This window comes from Leopardus geoffroyi, chromosome A1 (genome assembly GCF_018350155.1).
Source record: "Leopardus geoffroyi isolate Oge1 chromosome A1, O.geoffroyi_Oge1_pat1.0, whole genome shotgun sequence".
In the NCBI taxonomy this organism is placed as follows: Eukaryota; Metazoa; Chordata; class Mammalia; order Carnivora; family Felidae; genus Leopardus; species Leopardus geoffroyi.
The window spans coordinates 113,231,133-113,256,916 of record NC_059326.1 but is presented as its reverse complement, the minus strand read 5'-3'; the positions used below and the strand labels follow the sequence as shown (position 1 = coordinate 113,256,916).

Here is a 25,784-nt window from a genome sequence, read left to right as displayed (position 1 = left end):
TGTTCTCAGAAGGAGTATTCCTTGGCCCCAGTTCGTATGCTGCGCCCTAAAAGATGAGCCTGATAGTTAGAGATGGGCTGCAAGAGAAAGGACGCTTGCATGGAGAAGGCATCCATCTCTCTTTAGGGGAAAGTCAGCTCAGTCTGCCAAAAGGCCAGCAAAATAGGCCACATGCACCAATCCCAACCTTGGGCTAAAACAACATTGATAGTCTGCCATTACTGGGATCTTTTAGTGTTCCAGGCAGCCTCTCACTAAGGACATTGGCTATTCCCGAGTTTTAATCTCTCTTGGCATGAATTTAGTGGAAAATGTGGTCTCTGGCAAATTGCAATAGCAAGTTTTATTGGGGTCTTTGGAGACTGGTGAACAACTGTGAGACCATTAGCATTTGCTTTAACAGCTCTGAGGCAGTCCAGATTCAGTTCCGAACAATGCTGCTTACCCGGGGAGTCTAGGCTCTCTGGCACATTCCTTACCTGTCATTGCTGTATCTTTGGCCTGTTTTCCAAGTGGGGGTAAGGAGTTGTGTCGTGGTTGGAGAGGGAGGTTTGTTTTGAGCGTGGCTTCGTGGATGGCATTGCGTGTTGAGGGCAGAGAGCTAACTAGAGGAGAAAATCCGTGGATTCACTGTTTGTTCCATTTGCTTTTCTGCAGCCTGCACAGACAAGGAGTTAAGGAACCTTGCTTCCCGGCTGAAAGACTGGTTCGGAGCCCTTCATGAGGACGCCAACCGGGTCATCAAGCCCACCAGCTCTGACGCAGCCCAAGGCAGTAAGGCCAACTTTGCTCTCGCTAATTTATTTCATTTTAAATATCACATTCCCTTAGTTACTAGATAGTATTGATTTAACAGTTTTTTAGAGTAATCACAGAAACATTATGTGAAATGTACAAAGCAACTTCAGGTATTTGCTTTAATTCCAAAGCATTTCCCCCTCCTCTCTATAACATCTTATATGTTTTAAAGTCTGGCCACAAAATTATAATATTTTAAGTATAGAGATTTTGGAAAATATATTCAGTGTGTATAAAAATACAAAAATCCACCGTTTTAACAACTGTTAGCATGTTGTGGCATAGACTTCTAATTATTTTCCTTGCCATAGAGAAGAAAATCTAGGTGTCTGTATATGTATATACACACACACTTCACAGGTTGTTTTATGAGCTTTTATCACTTAGCAGCATACTATGACCTCCTATGTTGTTGAGTACTATTACACTTTCTAATAGCTACATAGGTTCCCAAGTTATAGATACAATTTATGTAATTAGACCTCTATTTTGGAGTGTTAAAGTTGCTCCTAATGTTCAGCTATTATAAGCAACGCATATGTATCACACATCTTTGATAACTTATCTTTGTGAACGTTAGACGGCATTTTGTTTTCCATAGAAACTCCCAGGCAAGGGTTCCCCCTCCCCACCAGTGAATTTGCAGAGCCTGTATTCAGAGCGTCATCATAAGCTACAGAGAAAACTCAGAATGGGTCTGCATCTTTGTACCTTGATGGACTCTCTCACTGCCTTGAACTCAAAGGGCATTAGGGGTAGGCTTCTTCAGTTGGCTCAGAATGTCTTCCTCAATAACACACGAGTTCCCATACGTGGAGTTTTGCAACTGTTGGGATCCAAAGCTGAATCAGCATCTGGTCTTTGGCAAAATCAGAACGATCACCTTCATTTTTGGTTATTCTTTGCCGTTCGTAGCTGTAGATACTGGTAGAGAATACTGACATAGAGGACACTTGTTTAACTAGTGTGGATCTTTTATTTGAAGGGAATGGTCATTTCTGAGAAGTAAACACTGAAGTGTCCAAAGGGTGATTTCAGGTGGCTGAGTCTGTGGGAAAGAGGAAGGAAGAGTGTTTTTTTTCCATTCCTGCCGGAGGCTTCCTTGAGAGTTAGTGGACAATTAATGCACAGATGGTCTAAAAGAACCTTTCCCTGGGATCCACGAGGAGCAGCTGGGCCCTTGGGCTTTCTGAATAACCTTTCAATGAAGAGCAGATTGATGTGAGGAGAACTGCTCCTTGCAGCCTCCAGTCCCAGGAGACTCCTTCTATAGACAGCTAGGGAGCTGGCAAAAGACCTGCCCTTGGCCAGAAGCAAATTGAGTCCCCGAAGAGGCTCTTAGGCTTGATGTCCTGAAGCAGTGGCAGTGAAGCGAGTCTTCAGGAACCACAAGGCTGCAAGAGGGAGAGATGTTTTTTTTATCAGTTCAGAACTTCTGAAGAGGAAACCATGGAACCTTATAAGTCCCATATGCTTGGGGTCAACTAGAAGGGCTGCTGTCTTTCCCTCTTCATTCCTCAATACCAGGTGTGGGTATCTTTTCTCTAGTATCTTCCCAATGGGTATGGAGTGGGCTTGACCCACTGTCCAGCCGGTTTGGCACTTCTCTTTGGTGGTCATTCAGCAGTGAGCCCCTCTTTCCCATGTATTAAAATACTCATATCCTATAATGTTGATGCATATTACATACAATATTCTATATATAACTGTGGAGCCATTTAGTGTCAGAGTTAATGATCTTGCTTTACTCAGTAGCCCCTAAGGACATCCTCATCATAGAGACCGTTCAGTCATGACCTTCAAAGAAGAGGCCACATTATGTCCCCTAATGTCTCTTAAAAAGGGGGATGTTTTCTAAGACACGTTCTAAGATATCAATAGGACTAAATTTAAAAATTGACTTCTCTGTCTAAAGGAGTAAACTCTGCAGGAGCTAGAGAACTTCTCTCAATAAATACTTTTACTGAGAACTTACTATGTGCCTGCACTGGTGGAGGCTACTGAAGGGAACAAAGCAGTCTTTGCCCTCAAGGAGCTTAGCATCTAATGGATATTCACTGACAGTAAGGGGAAGCAGAGGGTTCGTGAGAGCTCAGAGGTAGGGGTGCTGTACTTAGTTTACTGCTTCCTAGACAGGGAAGACCTCTTTGTAAAAAAATAAGGCTTTCACAAAGCTGGGTGCATTTTGCTACGTTTCATATTCTGCAGGCAGGGGTTGGTAATGCACATGGAAACCTGATGCGCAGGGAATGGGTGGCCGACGCCATCAGGATCTCAGTTGTAGTCACTGTATCACTCCCCTGCCCTGCCCGTCCTGAAGCCTGTGGCACCCAAGCTAACTAGAGGTCCTCAGGGTAGGAGCATCACATGAAGTAGAGGCAGCCCTGGGAGAAGAGGGACAGAGAATGTAGACTCAGGGCTGGGCCACCTGTGTTTGAAGCCCAGCTGCACAGTTATATGACCTTGAGCAAGTAGCTTCAGCCTTGAGCTTTTTTTCTTCCATCTGTAAAGTAGAGAGGATATACCATTGTATAGGCCTATTAGAAGGGTTGAATGAGATGATTAAGAATAAGGTGCTTAGAGGAATACCTTGAATAACACAAAAATGAACTTTTTTCATAATTTTTCCTGGGAATCTGAAACCACTTCTAGAAATCCAGCTTATGGAATGACTCAAAATTGCATAGTGCTTTTGATTCTGACAGAAAGACCAATTTTAGATTTGGGGCATGCCTTCTCTGGGGGTTGTCTACAGTAGATTCAATATCCTGAGTGTTAAGCAAAGTGTTATGATTCTAGGGCGTACAGTTTCCATTGTGGAAACAAGTAATTCTTTAAGAAAACTACCCCCCCTCCCCCAGGGAAATAAGAAAGAAATTATTGTCTGACTCAATTTGGATTCCATATCATGTATCTCTTGAGGGGACTGCAGAAAAGAAGAATAGGGAACAGAAGCAGGTACCTGGCTTGTTTTCCCATTAATGTTCAAACGGCTTGGATTTAACAGTCCTTTGGGACATAATCAGTGCTTCTGGATTGTGCTATATAGTTTCATTTCACTGCCATCATCTTTTTTTTGCAATAGTTTCTTTTGTTTTGGTTCTTCACATATTTCCCCCCTAAATATAAAAGTATACTTTGCAGAATTATAAGTTTTTTCTTTTCCGCACCATGTGTGTACTCTTCCTTTTGGGCATACCCTGTTTTAAGCAAGTCTAGTAAATGTAAATTCTTATTTACATCACACATAAATTAGTACGGGGGACTTGTTCCCTTTGAAACATATTTTCCTCAGATGCTGACTTCTGTTTAAGAGCATTTTTAACTATCTTATTTAAAACCCCCAAACAACAGTATCTTCTAGTAGTGTGCCCCTGAGACCCACCCATGGAGGGAAATAGTCTCAGGGGAGGTTGTAGGTGGGGTGGGCCCTGGGCCTCTTCTTGGGATGGGAAGATCTAGGCTGGGTGGCCACTGACATGTGCCCTTCTCTCTGCAGGATTTGACACCAGCATCCTGCCCATCTGCAAGGACTCTCTGGGCTGGATGTTTAACAAGTTAGATATGAACTATGACCTCCTTCTTGACCACTCAGAGATCAATGCCATCTACCTGGATAAGTATGAGCCCTGTATCAAACCTCTCTTCAACTCCTGTGACTCATTCAAGGATGGCAAGCTCTCCAACAATGAGTGGTGCTACTGTTTCCAGAAGCCTGGAGGTAAGGCGGGAGAGAGGCGGGGTCCCAAGTTCAGGGCAGCCACACTGGGCAAGGAAGGCCCACATATCACATACTGGGGAGAGCCCTGGGTGGAGATCAGCAGGCAGAAGAACACAAGTAGAGAGTAGAGCATTCATCTGATAATGGCAGACCCAAAGGCTCTTTTCTTCTATTTTATTTCCACTCTTCTCATGGTATATCAGAAAATTCAAGAGCATAATGGTAGAGTCCATTACTTCAGTCACCCTCTGGGACGATCTCCTGACCATATTGTGCCTCGATTTTTTCATCTGTCAAATGGGTGTTGGAACCTTTGCTATAGAATTCCCAAGGTCACTGTGAGAACCTTAATGTGAGAAATACTGTACAAATGTGAGAGTATCATAATTCCCATTGTCACATGAGTTCTCCATGTTCCCCTTAGAGAAAACCACTTGTCCTTTTCTCTAGGGTAAATACAGATTTATACTGAATCTTGTAGACAAGGAGATTTCAGTTATAAACTCCCACTAACTCCAGAAAGACTCACTATTTGAGGAATATGTGGAAAGAATACAGGAGTATCTCTAATTTGTTGGAAAGTCAGACAAGAGAGCCCCCCCTACAGACTCTCAGGAATCTAGGGGCAGGAGCCCTGAGTCTGCTGGAGAAGCCACATAGTCTAGCTTTACTTCTTCTGCCTTAGCTTCCTGGGGTTGTGCCCAAGCGTGGCACACGACAGCTAGCAGACGCTGGCTTGTATTTGAATTCCATTCCCAAGTCCCAGGAAAATATGCCTCCGCCTGAATCAGGTATCATGGGCACTCTGCAAGCATGGCTGTCAGAACCTCTGCCCAGGAAAGGGAGATGGTTATGAGTATTACAGTATTTAAATTATACATGTGTGTATGCCTGCGTGTATTCAGAATCGGTGCACCCCCAGAGCAGAAAATGTGGGCGTTAAAAAAGGGCACGTGGTGTCGCGTTCATGTACATGTTTACAGGATTACAAGAGACATTCCTAAAAGAATTACTGGTCACAGGGCACGTGCATTTTTAAATTTAAGCCGTATTTCCAATTTGCCTTCCAAAAACGTTGTACCCATGTTTACCCTCTCCAAGAATACCTAGTTCCCCATGGTGGAGCCAAACCTTGTGGTCACTGCCAAGTTAAGGGACGAGCTGTTACATTTCCTCATGGGTCTCATTTCATTTCTCTTATTATAACTTAGATTGAACACCTTCGTGTTTGAGAAATTCCTATTTTTTGTACATTTTTGGTATGTTTCTAGGAATTTTTTTTTTTCTCAATGAAGGACATTAGCACTGTTGAAGTCACATATATTGCAAATATATTTTTCCCCAACTTTGACTTGGTCCATTTTTTTAGGAAGAAATTTTTCAATTTAAGAGTAAAATTTCTCCATCTTTTATGGTTTTTTAGCAACCATAAGGCTTACTTTAAGTCTAGAAAGGTAACGTGTACCTTTGGGTACCTTAGGTAAAGGTACCAAATACCTTCAGTATTTGAAGGTGCATGATTCTCTTGTGTTTGTGTTTTCTTCAGCACATTTTGGTTGGTTGGTTGGTTGTTTATTGAAATCTTGTATCACTTTTGGTTTTTTTGGTGTATGGTCAGAGAGGGTCCCAGCCCCTCTCCCCACTCCTGGAAATGGTTGTTCAGTTACCTTTTTGTCACGTATTGACTAACCTATCCTCCTCCTCTCATCTGAATGCTTCCTCTGTTGTATATAATACTTCTTTATATTTATACATCTCTTCTTCCATCTAGAATCCTTTTACGGTAGAACAGCATCTATCAACCAGTGGAGTTATATTTTTTTAATGGCTTTTATTTATTTAGAGAGATAGCGAGAGAGCATGCGCGTGTACATGTGGGGGAGGGGCAGAGAGAATTCCAAGAGGGCTCTGCAATGTCAGCACAGAACCCATAGCAGGGCTCGAACCCCAAAACCGTGAGATCATGACCTGAGCCAAAATCAAGAGCTGGATGCCTAACTGAGCCAACCAGGTGCCCCTGGAGTTACATTTTTAAGTTTTGTTCTCATAGATACTGTACTTCCTGTCTATTTATTGCCCTTGTAAAGGAAATTGATTTTTTTTCCCATTATAGTTCCTCACTGCTGGTGGTTTCAGTATTATTTTTGTTCGCACCCACCTTACTAAATTCTCATTTTGCTTATAATAATTATTATGGTTGGTTTCCTTTGATTTTTGAGGTGTGTGTGCAATCATCACCTCTGCAAATAGTGATAATTTTTTTCTTTTTTCTTTTTATACCTCCTCTCTCTTTTCTAATCACATCAGCTAATACTTCAATTTGTGTTAAATAATAGCCATGTTCTTACTTTAATAGAAATACTTGGAGTGATCGAGTTCTAAGTTTAATGATAGCTTTGGGCTTGAGTCCATATAAAATCGTGTAACCTTCAGCCCGGGTTCAGGCTTAGCCTAAGTAAGCAAAGCCTCCGTGTTAGTGCTTCTTGGAGGTGTAATGCCAGGACCCTGAGCTTGAGGTTACTGCCTTTATCAAGGGACAGAGCTGGTCACCACGCTGTGTGGATGTCCCTGGATGTGCTGCCCTTTCAGCAACTGCTGAAGGAGGCCAGAACCCCATTACGTGGCACATTATGGTATCCAGGAGAAGTTGATCAAACTACAACAGAAGTCATTTTGTTGTAGTTCATTTTTTTTTTTTTTGTTACTCATTTTGTGTATTTCTCTCATTATTTCTTTATTTTTTGTGGGAGAGAGAGAAACAGAGTGGCAGGTGGGGAAGGGACAGGGAGAGAGAGAATTCCAAGCAGGTTCCACACCCAGCACAGAGCCCTATATGGGGCTTGATCTCACAACACTGAGATCATGACCTGAGCCAAAATCAAGAGTCAGATGCTTAACTGATCCACCCAGGTGCACCTCTCTCCTTTTCTTAAGTTAGGTTCTTTATTTTTGTTGGATTTCTACCACCTTCCTCCATGACCCAGAACCAGCCCTGGGAGTTCTGTTTGACCCCCACATTTCCTCATTTCCTTTTGATTAATGCATGTACTCAAGGCTAAAAGTTTTCTCCAAAGCACCCTTTTAGCTATAGACCATAGGTATTAGGTATGTGAGGATTTTTTTTTTTTTTTTTTTTTACTATGATTAATGTGTAGATGTCCTACAATAAAGGCTCTAAATGCCTCTTCGGTCCAAGAAAATTTTGAGAGAGCACTTTAAAATTTTCCATGGGGTAGGATTATTTATTGACTGGTTTCGATATTTTTCTTTAGTATTACGTTTGAGTTTTGGAAGTTTCTTCAAAAATTCTCACTGGAATTGTATTCCTTGAGTTAGCACTTGAGTATCTGTAAATATTGGTATTTTCTTTATACAGAAACAAAGATGCCAAGATTAAACTTACTCTCCTAGTACTGGGTTTAGCTATAGAATAATATGAACCCATACTAATTTTTGTTCCCCTTTAAGGACATGAATTTCCTAGGACGTGTCTTAGTTTTGCTCAGTCCGTAACACTTTCCTGAGATATGTCATGCATTTTTTTAATTTTTTTAAATATTTTATTTATTTTTTTAAGACAGAGAGATACAGAGCATGAATGGGGATGGGGCAGAGAGAGAGGGAGACACAGAATTCGAAGCAGACTCCAGGCTCTGAGCTGTCAGCATGGAGCCTGATGCGGGGCTTGAACTCAGGAACCATGAGATCATGACCTGAGCTGAAGTCAGACGCTTACCGACTGAACCACCCAGGCACCCCTATGTCATGCATTTTTGAGCTCTCGAATTAAACATTTGGTTCCATTTGATTAGTCTCTGCTCAGGAGCATCAGTTATATACGTTGCACATCAGTTTTGTTGCTTCAGATACAGCCTTCATTTATTTAAGTGTTTAATTTTCTTCTGTGTCGCTTATGTCTTTGAGCCTTTGTATCTGCATTGAACTGGAGTGTCCTTTTTGTGTGGTGATTTTTTTTTTCAAGTGGACTCTACACCCAGCATGGAGCCCAGTGAGGGGCCGCAACAGACATGAGCTGAGATCGAGAGTCAGACCCTTAACCGACTGAGGCGCCCCAAGTGTCTTTTTCATTAGAACCCTTGACTACTTAAGTCTTGGGTAACTATTTTCATTTGCTCAGAAGCCAGCGTTTTCTGTTAGAATTCTTCATGTGGAGTTGGGTTTTCTTGCAGTACTTTTTAGTAGGTCTCAGCCTGATTCATGTTTCCTTGCTGGAAGAGAAGTAAAATTTTTACAATTACCATCGGACCATTTGAGGAACTCCCTGACACAGTGTTTCTATGAATGTGGGCGACTTTTGCATTCTTCAGGAACAGTCTTCTAAATGCCTACGGTTTTTGCACAAGGATGAGCTTTCTGGTGGTAAAATAGGAAGAATATTGGTCCCTGCTTTATGGGATTGTTGTAAAGATGAAGACAAAATTCTAGAACATTGTCTGGTACATTCTAAGAATTCATTAAGTGCCCCTTATTTGTCATAGTAAATGCTTTACTTCATCAAACATGGAATCTGTTTCCCTTTTTCTTTGTTGTTTTCAGTTGGTATCTTTCTCCTCCACTCTGAAAGCACCTTAAACCCAGGGGCGAATAAAGCGTATTAGTTTTTTTTAAGGAACCAGCAACGAGATCGGGTGGCATCGTGCACTCCACAGGGTAAAAGATATTAAGAAGGTGGTCAGGTACTTACACTTCTTCTGTCCAAGCAAGTTTGGGGCCTGTAGTAAATGTTCTGAGACTCAGAATACTTCTGCCCTTGGCTCGAGGCCCATGAGCACGTATCAGAGTCTCCCAGAGCCACGCGGTCTGCCAAGGCAAGTCCCGGTGACTCAAGAACTGGTGAAGCCATCTTTCTTTAGGCTCGGAATGGGATAAGTTCTTCTCTTGGGAGACAGAACGGCACAGAATAGGCCCTCATTGGCCATGCAGCTCCCACTCTATCAGTCCTTCCCTTGAGAACTGAGTTTTGTGCTCATTCATGGCAACAGGTGTTTTATAATTGAGGACTTGGAGGCTGAGGACTTTTCTATTCTCACTGCTACTCTCTATCTCTTACATAGCTTCAAAGTTTGTATAATTTTACAGTTGTTCCTTGAGGCCTATGTAAGTCTGAAGTAGCTATTCTCATCCTCTTTCTCTCCTGTAGCAAGACCTGGGTTAGATTAAGTATTGGTAAGTTGCTCCCGTCTGTGGATTCGTAACACTTAACCACGAGGATGCTGTGATCCTCGTTCTCAGCTGGTTAAAATGTCTATTACCAGATCACCTAGAAGCACGTGGCATTTGCCTGAGTTGGTGGCAGGAAGAAAAATTACTATACAATGCAAGTAGCCCCCAAATACTATTTAAGTACCTCATGATGTAAGGGTTTTTTTTTTTTTTTGTTTTTTTTTTTTGATTAGTAACACTAATGGCCTGAATTTGTTGTGCTGTTTAATAACAGCATATGGAGTCATTCCAGTCCCAGGTGTGTCATTGTGTACATTTCACTTCATGAGTGAAGCCAATCATTAGAGATTATGTCCCGCACCATCTGGAAACTGACTTTCATAAATTATTTTCCAGGTCTCCCTTGCCAGAATGAAATGAACAGGATCCAGAAGCTGAGCAAGGGGAAGAGCCTGTTGGGTAAGTACAATTTCTTGTCACTCGTTTGAACAACTAATTAAACCAACCATGTCTCGTGTAATGTTGAGCCACAGCAATGGTTATTCCATTAGGTAACAGTGTTTCCTGAAAGAAATGCCTCGCTTCATCCCCAGACAGCTGGCTGGACGTAGTCTGAAGATAGGCGAGCTGTTTGAGAAATGCTGCCTAGTCCATTAGCCCAGGACTAGTGGGCAGGGCTGCAAGGGTGGGAATCCAACACCGTCTCTACTGCCCGCTCCTCCCTTACTTGAGGCTCCAGTAAACCTCGGCTTTCTCTTCTCTCAAGAATCTCTCTTGAATGGAGCATGAAAGTGTTCCTTCCTAGTTCAAGCGGTAACGTCTATGAATTATTCCCCCAGACCAAATTGTCCATTCAGGGAAGAAGATGAGCTGTAGCCTCTTCTATATTTATCAGATCGGGTTCAAACGCTTGGGTGTGCTTAAATGTGTTTTTTGGATTCATGTGCATAATAATCCCTGGAGGAAAGCATAAATCTGTTTAAATAGTGCACATTTCTCCTCTCTGTCTGAATGTTAACTGTGCTTTTCCCTGACATGCCTGTCTGTGGCTGGAGGTAAAGGTAACAAATGTTGGCTTGTTGAAGTGTTCCCTTTCAGCTGCATATCCTCTTTCTCCAGCACTAAGGGGTGGTCATGGCATTCAGACCAGGCCATTGCAGAGACTGGTAAACCTCATTTATTGGTCAAAAAAGGAGTCTGGGTTGGTTTACTTGCTTTTTAAAAAGAGAGCTGACAGCGGCAATACAATATACAGTAATTCACAATTTTTCTTGTCAAGCATTAAGAAGCAGGTGCCTCCCTTAAGCAGCTTGCCATTTCAAACATGCACCTGTGTACTTGAAGAAATGGGCAAGTTTTGTTTTGTTTTGATTTTACAGATTGTCTAAGTAGTCCGTGAACTCAGGTAGTTTCTCCTCTACTGATTTTTGGGTTGCCTCAGACCTCCCACTTCTGATAATGCCCCGTTCGACTCAGGAAGAACCCCAAAGTTGTGACTTTGACCTATGTGGACCTAGGTTCTCAAAAAGACAAAGGTATCATTCTGATCTGAAGGCAACTTCCATAGGTCTGTCCAGTGCAAGGGCTTGTGCTCATTAATCTGATTTCTCCATGTAGGAGGTTATTCAGGCGTTTGAGTGATATGCCTGAGGTCCACAGGTAGTTAAAGAATTAGTATAAATCTAGTTTTTAAATTTTATTTTCATTGGCTATGGATATCTTCTTACCGCTTCATTAATAGTGAATGAGACATTTATAAGGCATGTAGTCTGAGATAAAACGTCTCATCTTCCATTTTCCCTCGCTCACGCCAATGAAACGCCTACCTTCGTCCTACCTTGAATCTCACCTAGTTTTCAAGCTTGCTTTATCACATCTCCCCACATAGAGAGATTACTCTGGCTGACTCATAAAAATACCATTGACCTTCTTACACATCATTTCCTGCATGGGGATATCTCCTAATGCGTTTTCACAGGCATTCAAATTAAAAACAAAATAGACCATACATCGTGGAGTATAAATAATCAAAAGTGAAATTAAAACTACTTTTAGGATTGAATGAAAATGAGGTTTGTGGGTCGAAATCCGAGGGAAGCAACTAAAAACTTAGAGGAATATTCATAGCTTCAAATGCATTTATGAAAAAACAAACACTAACTTTTCAAGTCAAAAAATGACCAAGACTAAAGTAGAAAACTTCAGCATGTATTGGAATCACTTGGAGTGTTTACTAAAGCACAGTTTCTGATTCAGTAGACCTGGGTGGGATAGGGCCCAAGTACATGCTTTTCTAAGATGTTTCCAGGTAATGATGCAGGTGCTGGTCCTGGGACCACACTTTGACAACCACTGCTATAAGCCAACTTACAGAATCTTGAAAACCTTGTTGAAACAAGTACTGTGAGTTACGGAAGAGAAACAGAAGACCCACCTGTATGAAACGCCACGAAATTCATGAAAGTCAAAATCAAAATGCTAACCTCACCGCCCCCCAAAAGAGGCCCAAAATATTTTTATGAGTAAGTCTTTCACAGAAGAAAATGCATTCAAAATGTCTAGAGGAGGCAAAGAAAAACACCTGAATCATTTCATGAATTGGGTGCCATGATAAAAAAAAAAGTAGAAGAAATAGAGGCATATAGTTTTATCACTTAGCGAATCACCTAGTAACACAGATGCAAAAGGATCAGTAAATTCAGTCAGTAGTATTCCAATAACAATGTATCATGGCCAAGTAGTATTTACTCCAGGAAAACAATATCCCAATTACTAGTAAGGAGATTGAATTACTAATCAAAAATATCCCCAAAAACAAAAGCCCAGGACCAAATGGCTTCACTGGTGAATTTTAGTGAACATTTAAAGAATTAACACCACCACACCTTCTTCAACTCTTCCAAAAAAGATCAAAGAAGAGGAAACACGCCCAAGCTCATTTTTGAGGCCAGCATTGTCCCAATGGCAAAATCAGAAAGGACCCCACAAGAAAAAAACAGGCCAGTATCTTAAATACACATACAGAAGTTCCCAATAAAATACTAGTAAACCAAATTCAACAGTGCATTAAAAGGATCAAATGGGATTTAATGCTGCAATGCAAGGATGGTTCAAAATACACAAATCAACCAATATGATATATTAATACAAGGTGATATCTGAATAGATGCAGAAAATTCACTTGACAAAATCCAGCATCCATTCATGGTTTTTAAAAACTCTCCACAAATTAGGTATAAAAGGAACAAACCTCAATATAATAAATGCCACATAAGACAACCAACATCATATTCAACAGTGAAAGGTTGAAATCTTTTCCTCTAATATCAGAAACGAGACAAAGTGGGCACTCTTACCACTCCTATTCAACATACTACTGGAAGTCCTATGCAGCACAGTCAGTCAAGAAAAAGAAACAAAAGGCATCCAAGTTGGAAAGAAGTACAATTTTCCTTGTTTGTAGATATGTTTCAGCCAAGGAGGTGAAAGATGTATATACTGAAAACTATATGACGCTGATGAAAGGAATCCCATGTTCATGGAGTGGAAGAATTAATATTGTTAAAATGTCCATATCACCCAAAACCATCTACAATTTAATTGCTATCCCTATCAAAACTCCACGGGTATGTTCTGCAGAGATAGAAATAATCCTAAAATTCATATGGAATCACAAAAGACCCCAGATAGCCAAAGCAATCCTAAGAACAAAGTAGGAGACATTACACTTGCTGATTCCAAGCTACGTTATGAAGCTGTAATCATCAAAGCAGCATGATGGAGTAATAACAGACACAAAGATCAAGGGAACCAAAAATAAACACAAGTATATAGGTCTACTATTAGTCTCTTTAATAAACAGTGCTTGGAAGATTGAATATTCACATGTAAAAGACTGAAACTAGATGTCTATTTTATACCCCTCACAAAAATTAACTCAAAACGGATTAAAGACTTAAATGCAAGACTGGAAACCATAAAACTCCTAGAAGAAAACATAGGGGAAAAAGCTTCTTGACATGAGCCTCAGCAATGACATTTTTTATAGGACACCTGAAGCACGAGCCACTAAATTAAAAAAAAAAAAAAAGTGGGACTACGTCAAACTTAAGAGCTTCTGCACAGCGAAATTATCAGAAAACCTACAGAATGAGGAATAACATTTGCAAACCATATATCTGATAAGGGATTAATACCCAAAATGTATAAAGAACTCAACTCAGTAGCAAAACAAACCAAAACCAAAAACCTGATTTAAAGATGGGTAGAAGATCTAACTAGACATCATCCTAAAGAAAACATACAGATGGCCAACAGGTACATGAAAAGATGCTCAACGTTATTAATCATCAGGGAAATGCTTATCGAAACCACAGTGAGATATCACCTCACACCTGTTAGAATGGCTGTCATCAAAATGACCAGACACAACAAGTGCTAGTACGGACATGGAGAAAGGGAAGCGTTGTGCGCTGATGGTGGGAATGTAAATTGGTCCAGCCGCTAGGGAAAGCAGTATGGAGGTTCATGAAAAATTTTAAAATAGTACTGCCATACAATCCAGCAATTCAACTTCTCAGAATATATCCCAAGGAAATGACATTCTGTCGAAGAGATATATGTACCCTTATGTTCACTTCAGCATTATTTATAGTAGCCAAGATACAGAAACAACAGAGGTGTCCATCAACGGATTACTGAATAAAGACATTATTGGTGCATGAGTGTGTATACACAATAGAATACTGTATACCATAAGAGAAGGAAGTCTTGCCCATTGTGACAACACAGATGGACCCTGAAGAAATTATGCTAAGTGAAGTAAGTCAGACAAATACTGTATGATCTCACCTATCTGTGGAATCTAAAAATCTCAGGGGCACCGGGGTGACTCAGTCGGTTAAGCATCTTTGGCTCAGGTCATGATCTTGTGATTCCTTGAGTTCCAGCCCCACACTGGGTTCTCTGCTGTCAGAGGCTGAAGTGGGCTCCACACTGTCTCTGCCCTTCCCCTGTCACGTATACACACGTACTCTCTCTCTCTCTAAAAATAAACCGAAAAAGTTTACAACAAAAAACTCATAGAAAAAGACATCAGGCTGGTAGTCCCCAGCGGTAGGGAGTAGAGAGGGAGGGAACTGGAGAAAGGTGATCGAAAGGTACAAACTTCCAGTTGAAAGGCATATAAGTACTAGGAATTTAATGTACAGCATGAGGACTCTAGTCAACTTTGCTGTGTGGTACATAGGAAAGTTGTTAATAGTAAATCCTAAGAGTTCTCATCACAAGGGAAACACATCTTTTTTTTTTAAAATCATTGAGATGATGGATGTTAAGTAAACTTACAGTGGTAATCATGTCCCAGTATATGTGAGTCCAATTTGGCCCTACAGTTGACATTCCACAAGGCTGCCCATCACTTCTAGCTCAGTAAAACCGAAAAAATATTAACCAGTTGTAAGAGTAGGACCCATTCACCATTTAGAGGGGAAACATAAGAACCCATCAAAGAAGGGATCCTGTCTAACCTTGAGCAAACCCAGGGACTTGTCATCTTGAGTAAGTAATAACCAACGGCCCCATTCTCCCCTGTTAGCTGTGCAAGTACCCGGTCTGATAGGTTAGCCCTCTTCTCCGTCTTGGAGGGCATCACCCCTGAGTATCAGGGCACCTCTGATTCAAATTGGACCTTTTATTCCCTCAGGAGCATTCATACCTCGGTGTAATGAGGAGGGCTATTACAAAGCCACACAGTGCCACGGGAGCACAGGGCAGTGCTGGTGTGTGGATAAATACGGAAACGAGCTGGCTGGCTCCAGGAAACAGGGCACTGTGAGCTGTGGTGAGTAAGGTCTTCCTGCATCAGCCCCACAAGGACGGCTTGCACGTCCTGACTGAATAAAGCCCTGGGCAGGGAAATTTCAAGACCTATCCGTGGTCTACAGCGAACAAGTTTACAATGGTGACGTGAATAAAGCACGCGTGATTATGCGTAGCTAGCTTCCGGAGTGGCAGGGACTCACCATGAGCAGGAGATTGGGTAACATTTTGTCACAGTCAGGAACTGTCGCAGGCAGAGAGGGACTTCGATAAACCTCCCACAGTTCTACCCCAGAAGGTAGAAGCATCTCAAGAATTCTGGGGGCCCCCAAAGCCTGTGGTCCCTCCAGGCTGGGAGGCCCCAGTATTCAGAGAGTGAATTGCATGGTTTTTCCCTACAGTTGAGTCACATGCGAAGGAACCATTCTTATGGTCATAAGGTATAAAGAGAAACTAATCGTCCGTCTTGTCTTCCTTCTTAATGTTTCAGAAGAGGAGCAGGAAACGTCAGGGGATTTCGGCAGTGGTGGCTCTGTGGTCCTGCTAGACGACCTGGAGGATGAACGGGAGCTGGGACCAAAGGACAGATTGGGCAAGCTGAGGGTGCACACCCGGGCAGTGACAGAGGATGATGAGGACGAGGATGACGACAAAGAGGACGAGGTCGGGTACATATGGTAGTCCCCACCGGGAAGAGGACACGAGGTGCACACAGAATTGCAAGTCACTTCCTACTCCTGCGTTCGTATCTCATAAGACTCCGCAGCACCAAGGCCTCTTCTCCATTGTTGCTCTCTGTACCCGACCCGAGGTTTGGGAGACCACTTCTTGTCCCCAGAGCATTCTGGTTTTGCATACGCTTGTGTGGGAAGAAGGGTGTTGTGTTTTGTTTTTTAGACAGGGGAATGGCTGGCTGAATTCGAGCCCCCTTCCCTCCCATGAAATTTTTGCAACAAGCATGTGATTTATGTGGGATTCTGACAGTGCAGGGAGCCCCCACCTTGTAAACGTCAAAGATGCTTTTTGGTTACCCACACCAGTGGTTATTCCAGCATGGTTCCCGGCCTTACGGTGTCTAAGTGCTTTTCTTGTGTCCTGTAGATGTCGTGGAAAACACACCACACTGTACTTTTCTCCCCCCTAGCCCCACCACCCTGGGTGTTAGTAACTAAAAATTAGTTTTCATATCACTCTATCTGGCTTCCTACAAACAAGAGCCTTAATTCAGTCAAGAGTTCCTCTGGGGAATTGATTTCCTTAATAAAAAATGGTGTCTGGATGCTTCTCTCTGTACATGCTTGAATATGTACAGAACAGACTACGTGTACAAGGTGCACACACACACACCTCTCAGAAAAAAGTGTTTCAAGATCCTCTAAAAACTCATCTGAAAAACAATTCTAGATTTATCAGCCTGTCCAGACCTGGATCACAATTTCTGGAATAAGAAATTTGTATCAAAGTCCTTTTTTTGCACTAACAGCACTTGCAGCCTGCAGGCTGAGGATGCTCCTTCCCCTATGCATTAGCAGAGTTCCTGGAAGCCCTTTGATTTGGATAAGCCTCTGTCCGCCTAAATCACTTTTCTTGCAGAAGCCATGAGACTCCCACATGGGCAACTTCACAAGCCATCTCTTTCATTTCAGCTCCAAGCCCACCCCGGGCTGCAACAATCCTGTCCGCCACAGGTTCTCACCTTCCCTACCTACGCAAGGGCTTTTTCCAAGGCATGTCTCCATATCATATCCCCTGCTCTCCGAGAAGACAATACCACAGTGTTCCTTAGCAGAAGAAAATTCCGGATTCTTAATCTAAGGTTTTGCTTTTGCCCCATTTCTATCCACAGATCATAATGAGGGTCCACGAACTGTACAGATGTTATACCACCACTCATCCTTTGTAAAAAATCCCACACGGAGGCCAAAAAGAACTTCATCATAGCACAGAGAAGCTAGGGTTGGATTTTTACCGGCTAGTCCTGTCCCCATCACCTCACCTGCACCAATGTCAAGAAACCAGTGAAGAAGGCCCTTCGTCAGTGTTTCTTTTCCCAAAGTAAGTTCACGATTAGAGTCTGTCTCCAAATTTGGTAGGGTCATTATCTCTATCGTTTTTAGAATTTCTGACCCTATCAAAGCTGACTCAGATACAAAGTACCAAAGACTAGTCCTCAAGTGGTCCCATTTAGTTCAGTACCAGCCCTTAAGCTCCTGCTCCACCTGGTTTCCAGCTTCCTAGATACCCTCATCAGCCACCCAGCAAGGCTTTCTGGCCCACATTTTTTTGTTGTTGTTGTTTGTTTTCATTCATCATGAATTCCAGCCCATCCACAAGACAACCACATAAAACTCAGGCAAAAAAACACTTTGTACTCTGTCAACCCGCCTCAAACCAGCATTTTCCAATCCTAGCATTGGCCAAAGTGGCATCATCTCTGAAGTTAGTCTCAGATGGGAAATGAACATACTTGATACAATAAACTTCTTTGGCCTAATATACACGGGTACAACCAGGACTGTAGGTATAGAGAGGCCAGAGGCAAGCTCTGTATTGGGATTTCAACTGCATCATCCCTGTTTCAATTTTTTTTTTTTCTCACTTGAACAAAACACCAAGATCATAATTTAGAAAACAGGTGTTTAATTGCAGCTAAATTATAATAGAGTATATAAAAGAATCAAGACATTAAAAAAAAATCTCAGTTTACACCATCAGAGAAAACCATTGTTACTGTCTCTCTGAGCTTGGAAAAATGCACAAGAGAACAAATTAAAATCGACTAACTGATTTCACTTAGAGAAACTTCGAGGAACAGAGAACCACTGATTTTAATTTGCCTAATTATCTTATGACAAGTGTCAAAATGAGATGACACTTAAAGATTCTTAGCATTCACTTAATGATGGAGAAGAGTGTGCTCCGTAGTCAGTTCCCAGTAAGCTAACGAGATGCTCATTTTCAAAGATATTCCAAGAAGATATTTTGACTCATTAAGATATTAAATAAAAAGCCCTCCTAAGACCGGAAACCCAAAATCAATGGACCAACCAACATTAACACCACTTTTCGTGCTTCAACTTTGGCATGACAGCACTGGATTTTTAAAGGGCTTTAGTACAATTTTTAGAAACTTTACCCTGAGAAGTGAAATTTTTGATTTCTTCCTTTTGGGCAGGAGCATTTTTGCTAGCAACTAAGAATACATAAGAATGTTGATTAAAAAAATAATACCATGATAATCGACTACCTTTTTTTGAGACAGTTCATGAACTGAATCCTCACCGACTCATTTTTGGAAACTCTAGTAAATAGTTTTATTCTTATTCCATAAATGATTCTCTTATTTAATACCGTTTCCTCGGCATCCAACTTAAACCCCAGAATTTTCTTCCACCATAGTTAGTTGTCTGCCATATTAATGTCTTTTTGTTTCTGCAGATATTCTAGGCATGGGAATACCTTGATATGCAATCTGAGGTTTTATTATCAGTTTCCCCTTCTTTATGCCCATTTCCCCACGCCCAGCAGTGAATGACTACGTGTCTGTCCAGGTCTGCCCCTCTACTTTTCCCAGAATGCAATTCACATTTGTTTTGTTTTCATTTTTTACCTTGACCACATTGTACAGTAACATCTAAGAGCCCTTTCTACAGTGGGTGGTTTTGGTCTTTTTATACCTTTTTCTCAAAGTCACTGATGTTTGTCCCTGTTCAATGTGTAGCATTGTAATGAGAGCCCACCAAATCCTGAGTGTCATTTTGTTGTCCCTATTGTAGATGAAATAGTGATGTAGAAAAATCTAGTAAATTCTGAATGCTTTTCCACGTAGACTTATCTGGAATGTGAACACGACTCTTTGGTTAATAGTAAATGCTTTAACTGTAGTCCTAAGTAGGTGCATTTCTGTCTGTCTCAATAAATTTTAATTTGTCTGCAACATCTGAATGTATTTGTATTTTCTTATCTTGCATGTGAACTCACCTGGCTATGCCCACACCCGCTCTCCGGAGAACAAACAGTAGGGGCAAAGGGGACTGCCAATGCCGACCTCTCCTGTGCTTCTGTACATGGCAGGGAAGAATACCTGCTGTGGTCGAGCCTGTCCTGGCCCCTCTCAGCACAATCTGTGCCCCCTCAGTCTAGAACACCTAACCCTTATTTTTGCTGCTTCCACCTTTTCTACGCTTTACCTTTGTTACGTAGTTTTGACCTATCGGATTTCAGTGTGGTCTTCCTGTTTACAACCTTAAGCTTTTCCAGTTCTGCCTATTCCTTCCCTCCCCTGTCAGTTCTTCTCCAATTCTCCTGAAACTAAAACACAAAAAACAACAACAACAACAACAAAAAACCCAGTCTCCTTTACAGGGAATTCTGAGTTCTCCACAGTTCATGGATTAACCCACCAGAGGCTCGTCAAACATCAGAAAGCACCCAAATTGGAACAGGAATTATCTCCTTTCCACCTTTATCCACATTCAGGCCAGTGTGTCTATGACTTAATTATACCCTGAGTGAGTAATTTCACCCTGAGCTGAGGTAGAAACTATCTTATGAATAATTCCATCCCTTTACCCCACGGAGTAGATTTTACAGACAATTTGTAGATTGACAGTTCAGGGAAAGGCGCTTCATAAATCCACAAAATAACTAATGTCAGGAGAACGATGACCAATATGAATACTCTAGGGGTGTTACAGGATACAGCAAAGAGATGTTGGCATTCATGGACACACTCCCAATTCATCTCAAATCAGCACAGTTGTGCAGGTCAAATATCACCTTGCTCCTCCAGCTGTGACTTCACAGATGCCACCTTGGTTCATTTAAAGGGCAGGACCAAAGGAATGAGAACTAGAAGCCAGTGTCCAGCTTTGGTGATACAGGTAAGCCAAAAGGTCACAGCACCTTCTCGCAATGCTTACCCACTTGTGAGATTGCTTTGACAAATTGATTCAAGGAAAGAGGAAGATTTTAAGATGTACTCACTCAACGGGCCTTTACAGATTTATTTATAGATTTTTAGATGAATGGATGTTGTATTGACGAATGCCACTGGAGGCTGGCACCACATTCAGTTCTAGGAATACAAGTGTGAATAAAACCTGATTGCTCTGTGAACTTAACTTGACATGCTTTCTCTGGACACTATTTTGTTTGCCGTTGGTTTCAACCACCTCCTCTACTCTGAGGAACCCCCAATCCGTATCTTGAGTGTGTGTTTTGACTGCCACTCCATTCTTAGACATCACTTTCCATTTACATAATTCTAGAATTTCCCACTGATAACTTAAAAAATGAAAAAGGTGAGATGAAACGGAGCAGTTTATGCCCATGACAGCAAGAGTCAGCAAGGCTGATCTAACAAACCTGAGCCATAAAGGACGAGATTGATACATTTTTTCCATCCAAATTAACAACATCATAAACAAACTGGCAAGATAAACAAGAGACTAAGGAAGATACCGGTGACCTAAAACAGATGAAGGATTAGGATATAAATATTTTTTGACTCCTAAATCCCTAAGCCAAAGGTCCAACAGACTAATGGAGAAACGATGAAAACAAGCAATTCGCAGAAGACAGACGAATGGCAAGGGAACCATGCCTAACCTCACGGATGATCAGAGAAACAAAGCCATGATCTATCATTTTTCACTTTAAAAAGCCATGTTACATGTTGATGAGCATGTGGTATAAACACTTTGCACACTGTGCAGTCACAGCACCCACAGGGAGGGCAGTTTGGCAACAACTATCAAAATAAGAACATACCCCGTAGGACCCAGCAATTCCACTTCTGACTAACTAGTAGAGGGCGAAAAATCAAATAATTTGCAAAAAAAAAAAAAAAAAAAAAAAAAAACCATAGAAATGTATATCCACTGCAACATCACTGTTAGCACAGGAAAACTGGGACAAAGCTAAAGATCCATCAATGGGCCCGATGGGTGAGTTGTCTGGAGTACAACACAACAGTCAAAAGAATGACTTAACTTCATATGCACTGAGAAAAACGTCTACATTATCAGTTGTGTGAAGAAAAAAATTGGGGTGTATAAAATATAGAATATATTAGGTATCTAAAAGGAATTATGGGGAGTGTGGAAATACACAGTGCAAGGCCTGAAAGAACACACACTAAGCTGGTGGTAGTGTTATTGTGACAGAGACACATAGCATGAATGGGGGAGGGGGAGAGAGAGAGGGAGAGAGAGAATCCCAAGCAGGCTTCGCACTGTCAGCACAGAGCCCTCCATGGTCTCCATCTCACCAACTGTAAGGTCATGACCTGAGCTGAAATCCAGAGCTGGATGCTCACCTGACTGAGCCACCGAGGGACCCCAGCGGTGGTGACTTCTAAGAGGAGGACTGGGATTGTGTCTGATAGCCAACAGGGGCGTCAGCCTCATCCCCATGTTTCACTTTCTTCTAACAACAAAAGCAATTTACCACAATGTCTGACATGATTTAAAATTAATCCATCAGCTTTCTCTTTGCGGTTTCTCTCCCTACATTCCTTGACTTCAGGAATGGCACCAGCATCTCTGGTTTTCTTTCCCAAGCTCGAATAAGTCACTAGCCTCTGTTTGTTCATCTTTCTAGATATATTTTCCTCGCTTTCTTACCACCACTGTCATGATTCTGACCACCATCATCTTTCTCAGTGTTCCTAGGAATATTTTCACTAGTGACCGTGCTGTATCCTTATCCAGCTCCCATCCGTCCAGCATGCTGCTGCTGCCAGAGTAATTTTCTCTAAAGGAAAATTTGATCGTGTCACTACCCTAATTTTCAAGGTTTCTCTTCACTTTCAAGACCATATATAAACTACATGGCTTGGCAAACAAGCTCCTTTGTAATCGATTTCTCTGTATTTCTTTGTCCACTTGCACTCCTCACTTCCCAAATTCTCACTTCTTTCTAAGCACTCCACCCTTCTCAAGCTTCTGCCTGTGTTCTTGATAGTGTCTTTACCTGGGACTCCCAGGAGCCTCAGCTCGATTATTACTTCCCTGGGAACCTTTCTCAATCGCTCTTCTCCTCTAGCACCCTGTGTGTATTTCCAACACGATGCTTTGTGTCATGTCTGATTCCCTGTCATCAAGTATGAAAGCCTCAAAAGCAACAGATGAAGCAAAATGACATAATAAGAAGCTCCAAAGGCTTCATTCACCCAGTGTTTAAAAACACTGAAAACTAAGATAAATAAATACGATCTCTGTAAAAAAAGTAAAAGCCTGTAGGATCCAACTTAATACCCAATCAACAAAAAGCCACATTCAAAATGGCAGGACATTTCATGATGTCTTGATTTGCCCTAGACCACTCTCTTCCCAGTGCAGCCTGGCCTTGTATCTAGAGCGGGTGGCAGCCCAATTCCCAAATCCATAAACCACAAGAGAACATTTTTTTTTTTTTTTGCAATATTATAACCTGTCTGGAGGCTGCTTAAAGGATTGGTCTCTGGGTTACCTAACTCAAATTTCAGAGAGGGTAGCGGGATTCTCACACAGGCAGGACACCAAAGCTCTTCTTTCCAGAAAGCAGCGGTATTCATGCCAGTGGGGGCTCAACGGGCCAAAACCCCAAAAAGTCTGAGGTCTAAGCGCAGTGGAGTGTAGCATTGGATGCAATTTCTACCTCTTTGGCTCCCATATATGGTGGGTGACACATAGAGTCTGACTGGACACAGTCCCAAGTCACAGAGTCGGGTCAGAGTTCTACATACATGTATGGGAATTGGTTGGGCCATGTTGCCTTCCTTAGGGAGGGGCTCTACCACCTTCCCCCCTTTGATGCTCAGACCCATTAATTTGGGTCAAAGACCATCATCTTGGTTTAGAGGTTTAAATTTCCATAACATCATCACAGGCACGGCCGTTTTCCTTTCAACCATTGGCTCAATGAGGCTGGAGACGAACCATATAACCAGGGGAGTTTGGTGAGGTAGGATTAAGCAAGCTCCCAAAATCAAGAGAATAATACTTAGGAGGGTTTTGAAACCCCCGAGAGTTGGGAACCATCCTCCAAATAACTCGCTGGGGTTCCAACCATCCCAGGTCTGGACTGGGACAAGAACAACCTTTCTTATTTGACCTGTGACCTCTTCTATGACCTTTTCTTCCTCATCTATCTGTAGGCAGCAGTTTCTCAGGTTAAACTTTCCACGAACTCTTCTCTCAGAAGCAAGCAAGTAATCTAAGGCCAAGCGATTTTGATAGATGGCATTGCACATTGTGGTTTGCTGCCTGGCTAGTAAGTTAAGAGCTCTGGAGGTCTCATTGGTTATCATTTGAGTCTGATTATGCAGTTTAGCATATAAATGGGAGTGCGGTAGCCCCAGGACCCATCCTCTGCCCAGGTGGCAGGGCCATCATATTGGATTCTATGTTCAGGAGGCTATTCATCATTCTTCCAATTGCCAATTTGTAGGACACATCATTTCCTTTGAGTCTCCCTGCCTCCATATACCTGGACTCCTAAGTGTTAACCTCTAGCAAGTGGTAGCAGGAAGAATGATGAACAAATAGTTCCCAGCACACATGACCCGGACCAGCCTGAGGGAAGTACTGTACAGGCTGTCCTTCCAAATGTCCACTATAGTCCACCTGGGGCCCAATGTCCAATGGCTGCATCAGCACTGTTCTAGGCCTCACTGAGATGAGAGAAGTTAGACAAGGGGTGGGGATCTGGCTGAAGGTGCTCTGGGGACCCCCACCATTGGGTTTCTCAGGTGGTTGAGTTATAAAATCTTTGGGCTAGGCATTTTAAGCTTCTAACAGAGATGGTAAGATTCCTTCCCCACCGGGTAAGGCGGGTTTTTTCCCCAATAATTGAGGTTTTGAGAGCCAAACCCTAGTAGTAGGACTGGCACATTCTGTTCCACTATAAGGTTCATGGGGATCTAATCCGGTAGCCTCCCGTGGCCATTGATCCCCCATGTCAGTTCCCCCGCATACATAACAAGAAGAGAACTTTAGAGTCTGAATTATAGTCTCTGCTATGACGAGAAACAGATGTTTCATCATGACAGAGACAGGAAGAGGGAGGATTTCCATTTCTTCATAAAAGGAGTGAAAGACTTGGTGGGTTATGGCCTTATGTGTGACTGTAACTCTGTTTAAAATATAACAAGGTTCCTGGGTCTGTGCCCAACCCATAGATAAGTGTACTAATCTGGTGGTTGTTTTTCCATTTTGAAACTCCTGAGTCAAGGATGGTAAAATTTACAGGGTTACAGGTTCCCTATTGGCAGTTTGACACAGCCATGCCCTTTCGGAGGAGTGCTTCTTTGTCTTTAGTCTGCCAGGTGGCCCATGTGACATGGCTCCAATAAGGAAGAAGAATTCGGTGCCTAGGGCGAGGAAGCACACATACCAGACCCCTCACACATGTATTCAGCATAGAGTTGGTACCCTCCTTCCCATGCCAGACCTCCACATGGCAAACCATATGGCAATGTGTCACCTGTGGCTGTACATACATCAAAGAATATAGACAACGGCTGGCTTGGACTGGTAGTTTGAATTTTGTTCATTGCTCAGCCCACGCCGGTGGTGCCTGACTTGGGGTGACTCCAGACCTCTAGCGATTCTTCTGTTGGGAAGTAGTGCGGGTCAAAACAAGTCTGTTGACTCTCCCATTGGCAGATAGAACAGGTGGTCTTCTAGTGTACCGAGGTCTGCAGGACCTTTCCCTGGCATGAGAAGTGGGTATGGTATAGTAAGGACCAAGCGACTCCCTGGCCTGACCTGGTTATGTGAATACATGGGTCACATGATGAGGAACCTAGGTCTACAGAAGGGGTCCAGATTAGAAGCAACCAATACCAATGAAGCATCCTATCCACCAAAGGAAGGCGAGTGTAACAGGAACCTCTTGCCACACTCCCAGCCAGCCGGGGCGGCCTCTGCCAATCCCATGGCAAAAAGTAGAGCAAGAATCACAACAACAGTGAGAAACAAGGGGTGACAGCGCATCCCAGTAAGGAAATGGGTATAAAAAATAAGGACAGTCTATTTGATCCATCAGACCATCGATTCGTCAAGCTTCTGCCGTGTGTATTAGTCGGCCTCCAGAGTGACTAAAGCTGGGCTGCAGTCTCCCCGAGCCTCTAAAGTTGTAGACCGCTTCTTCCGTAATGGTCACCTTGCACAGCATTGATGGATCAGGAAGGCACTCCCAGTTTTGAGATGCTGACTTCACTTGGTTGTGGTGATTCTAAGGACCCACTTTGGCTACCTTTACTGCACTAGGGGTG

At 42.4% G+C, this 25,784-nt stretch overlaps 1 protein-coding gene across 2 annotated transcripts in view; it reads left to right on the top strand.

Moving 5' to 3' along the window:
• Nucleotides 1-19,460, top strand: part of SPOCK1 (SPARC (osteonectin), cwcv and kazal like domains proteoglycan 1) — a 516,437-nt gene extending 496,977 nt beyond the window's left edge. For both annotated transcript variants that reach the window (XM_045489804.1, XM_045489811.1), the window contains 5 exons: nt 658-774; nt 4,298-4,519; nt 10,100-10,162; nt 15,408-15,545; nt 16,014-19,460. In XM_045489804.1, coding sequence (XP_045345760.1) covers nt 658-774; nt 4,298-4,519; nt 10,100-10,162; nt 15,408-15,545; nt 16,014-16,204 — 731 coding nt within the window. In that variant the 3' untranslated portion in view covers nt 16,205-19,460. The remainder of the gene's footprint in view (nt 1-657; nt 775-4,297; nt 4,520-10,099; nt 10,163-15,407; nt 15,546-16,013) is intronic.
• Nucleotides 19,461-25,784: the final 6,324 nt, after the last annotated feature.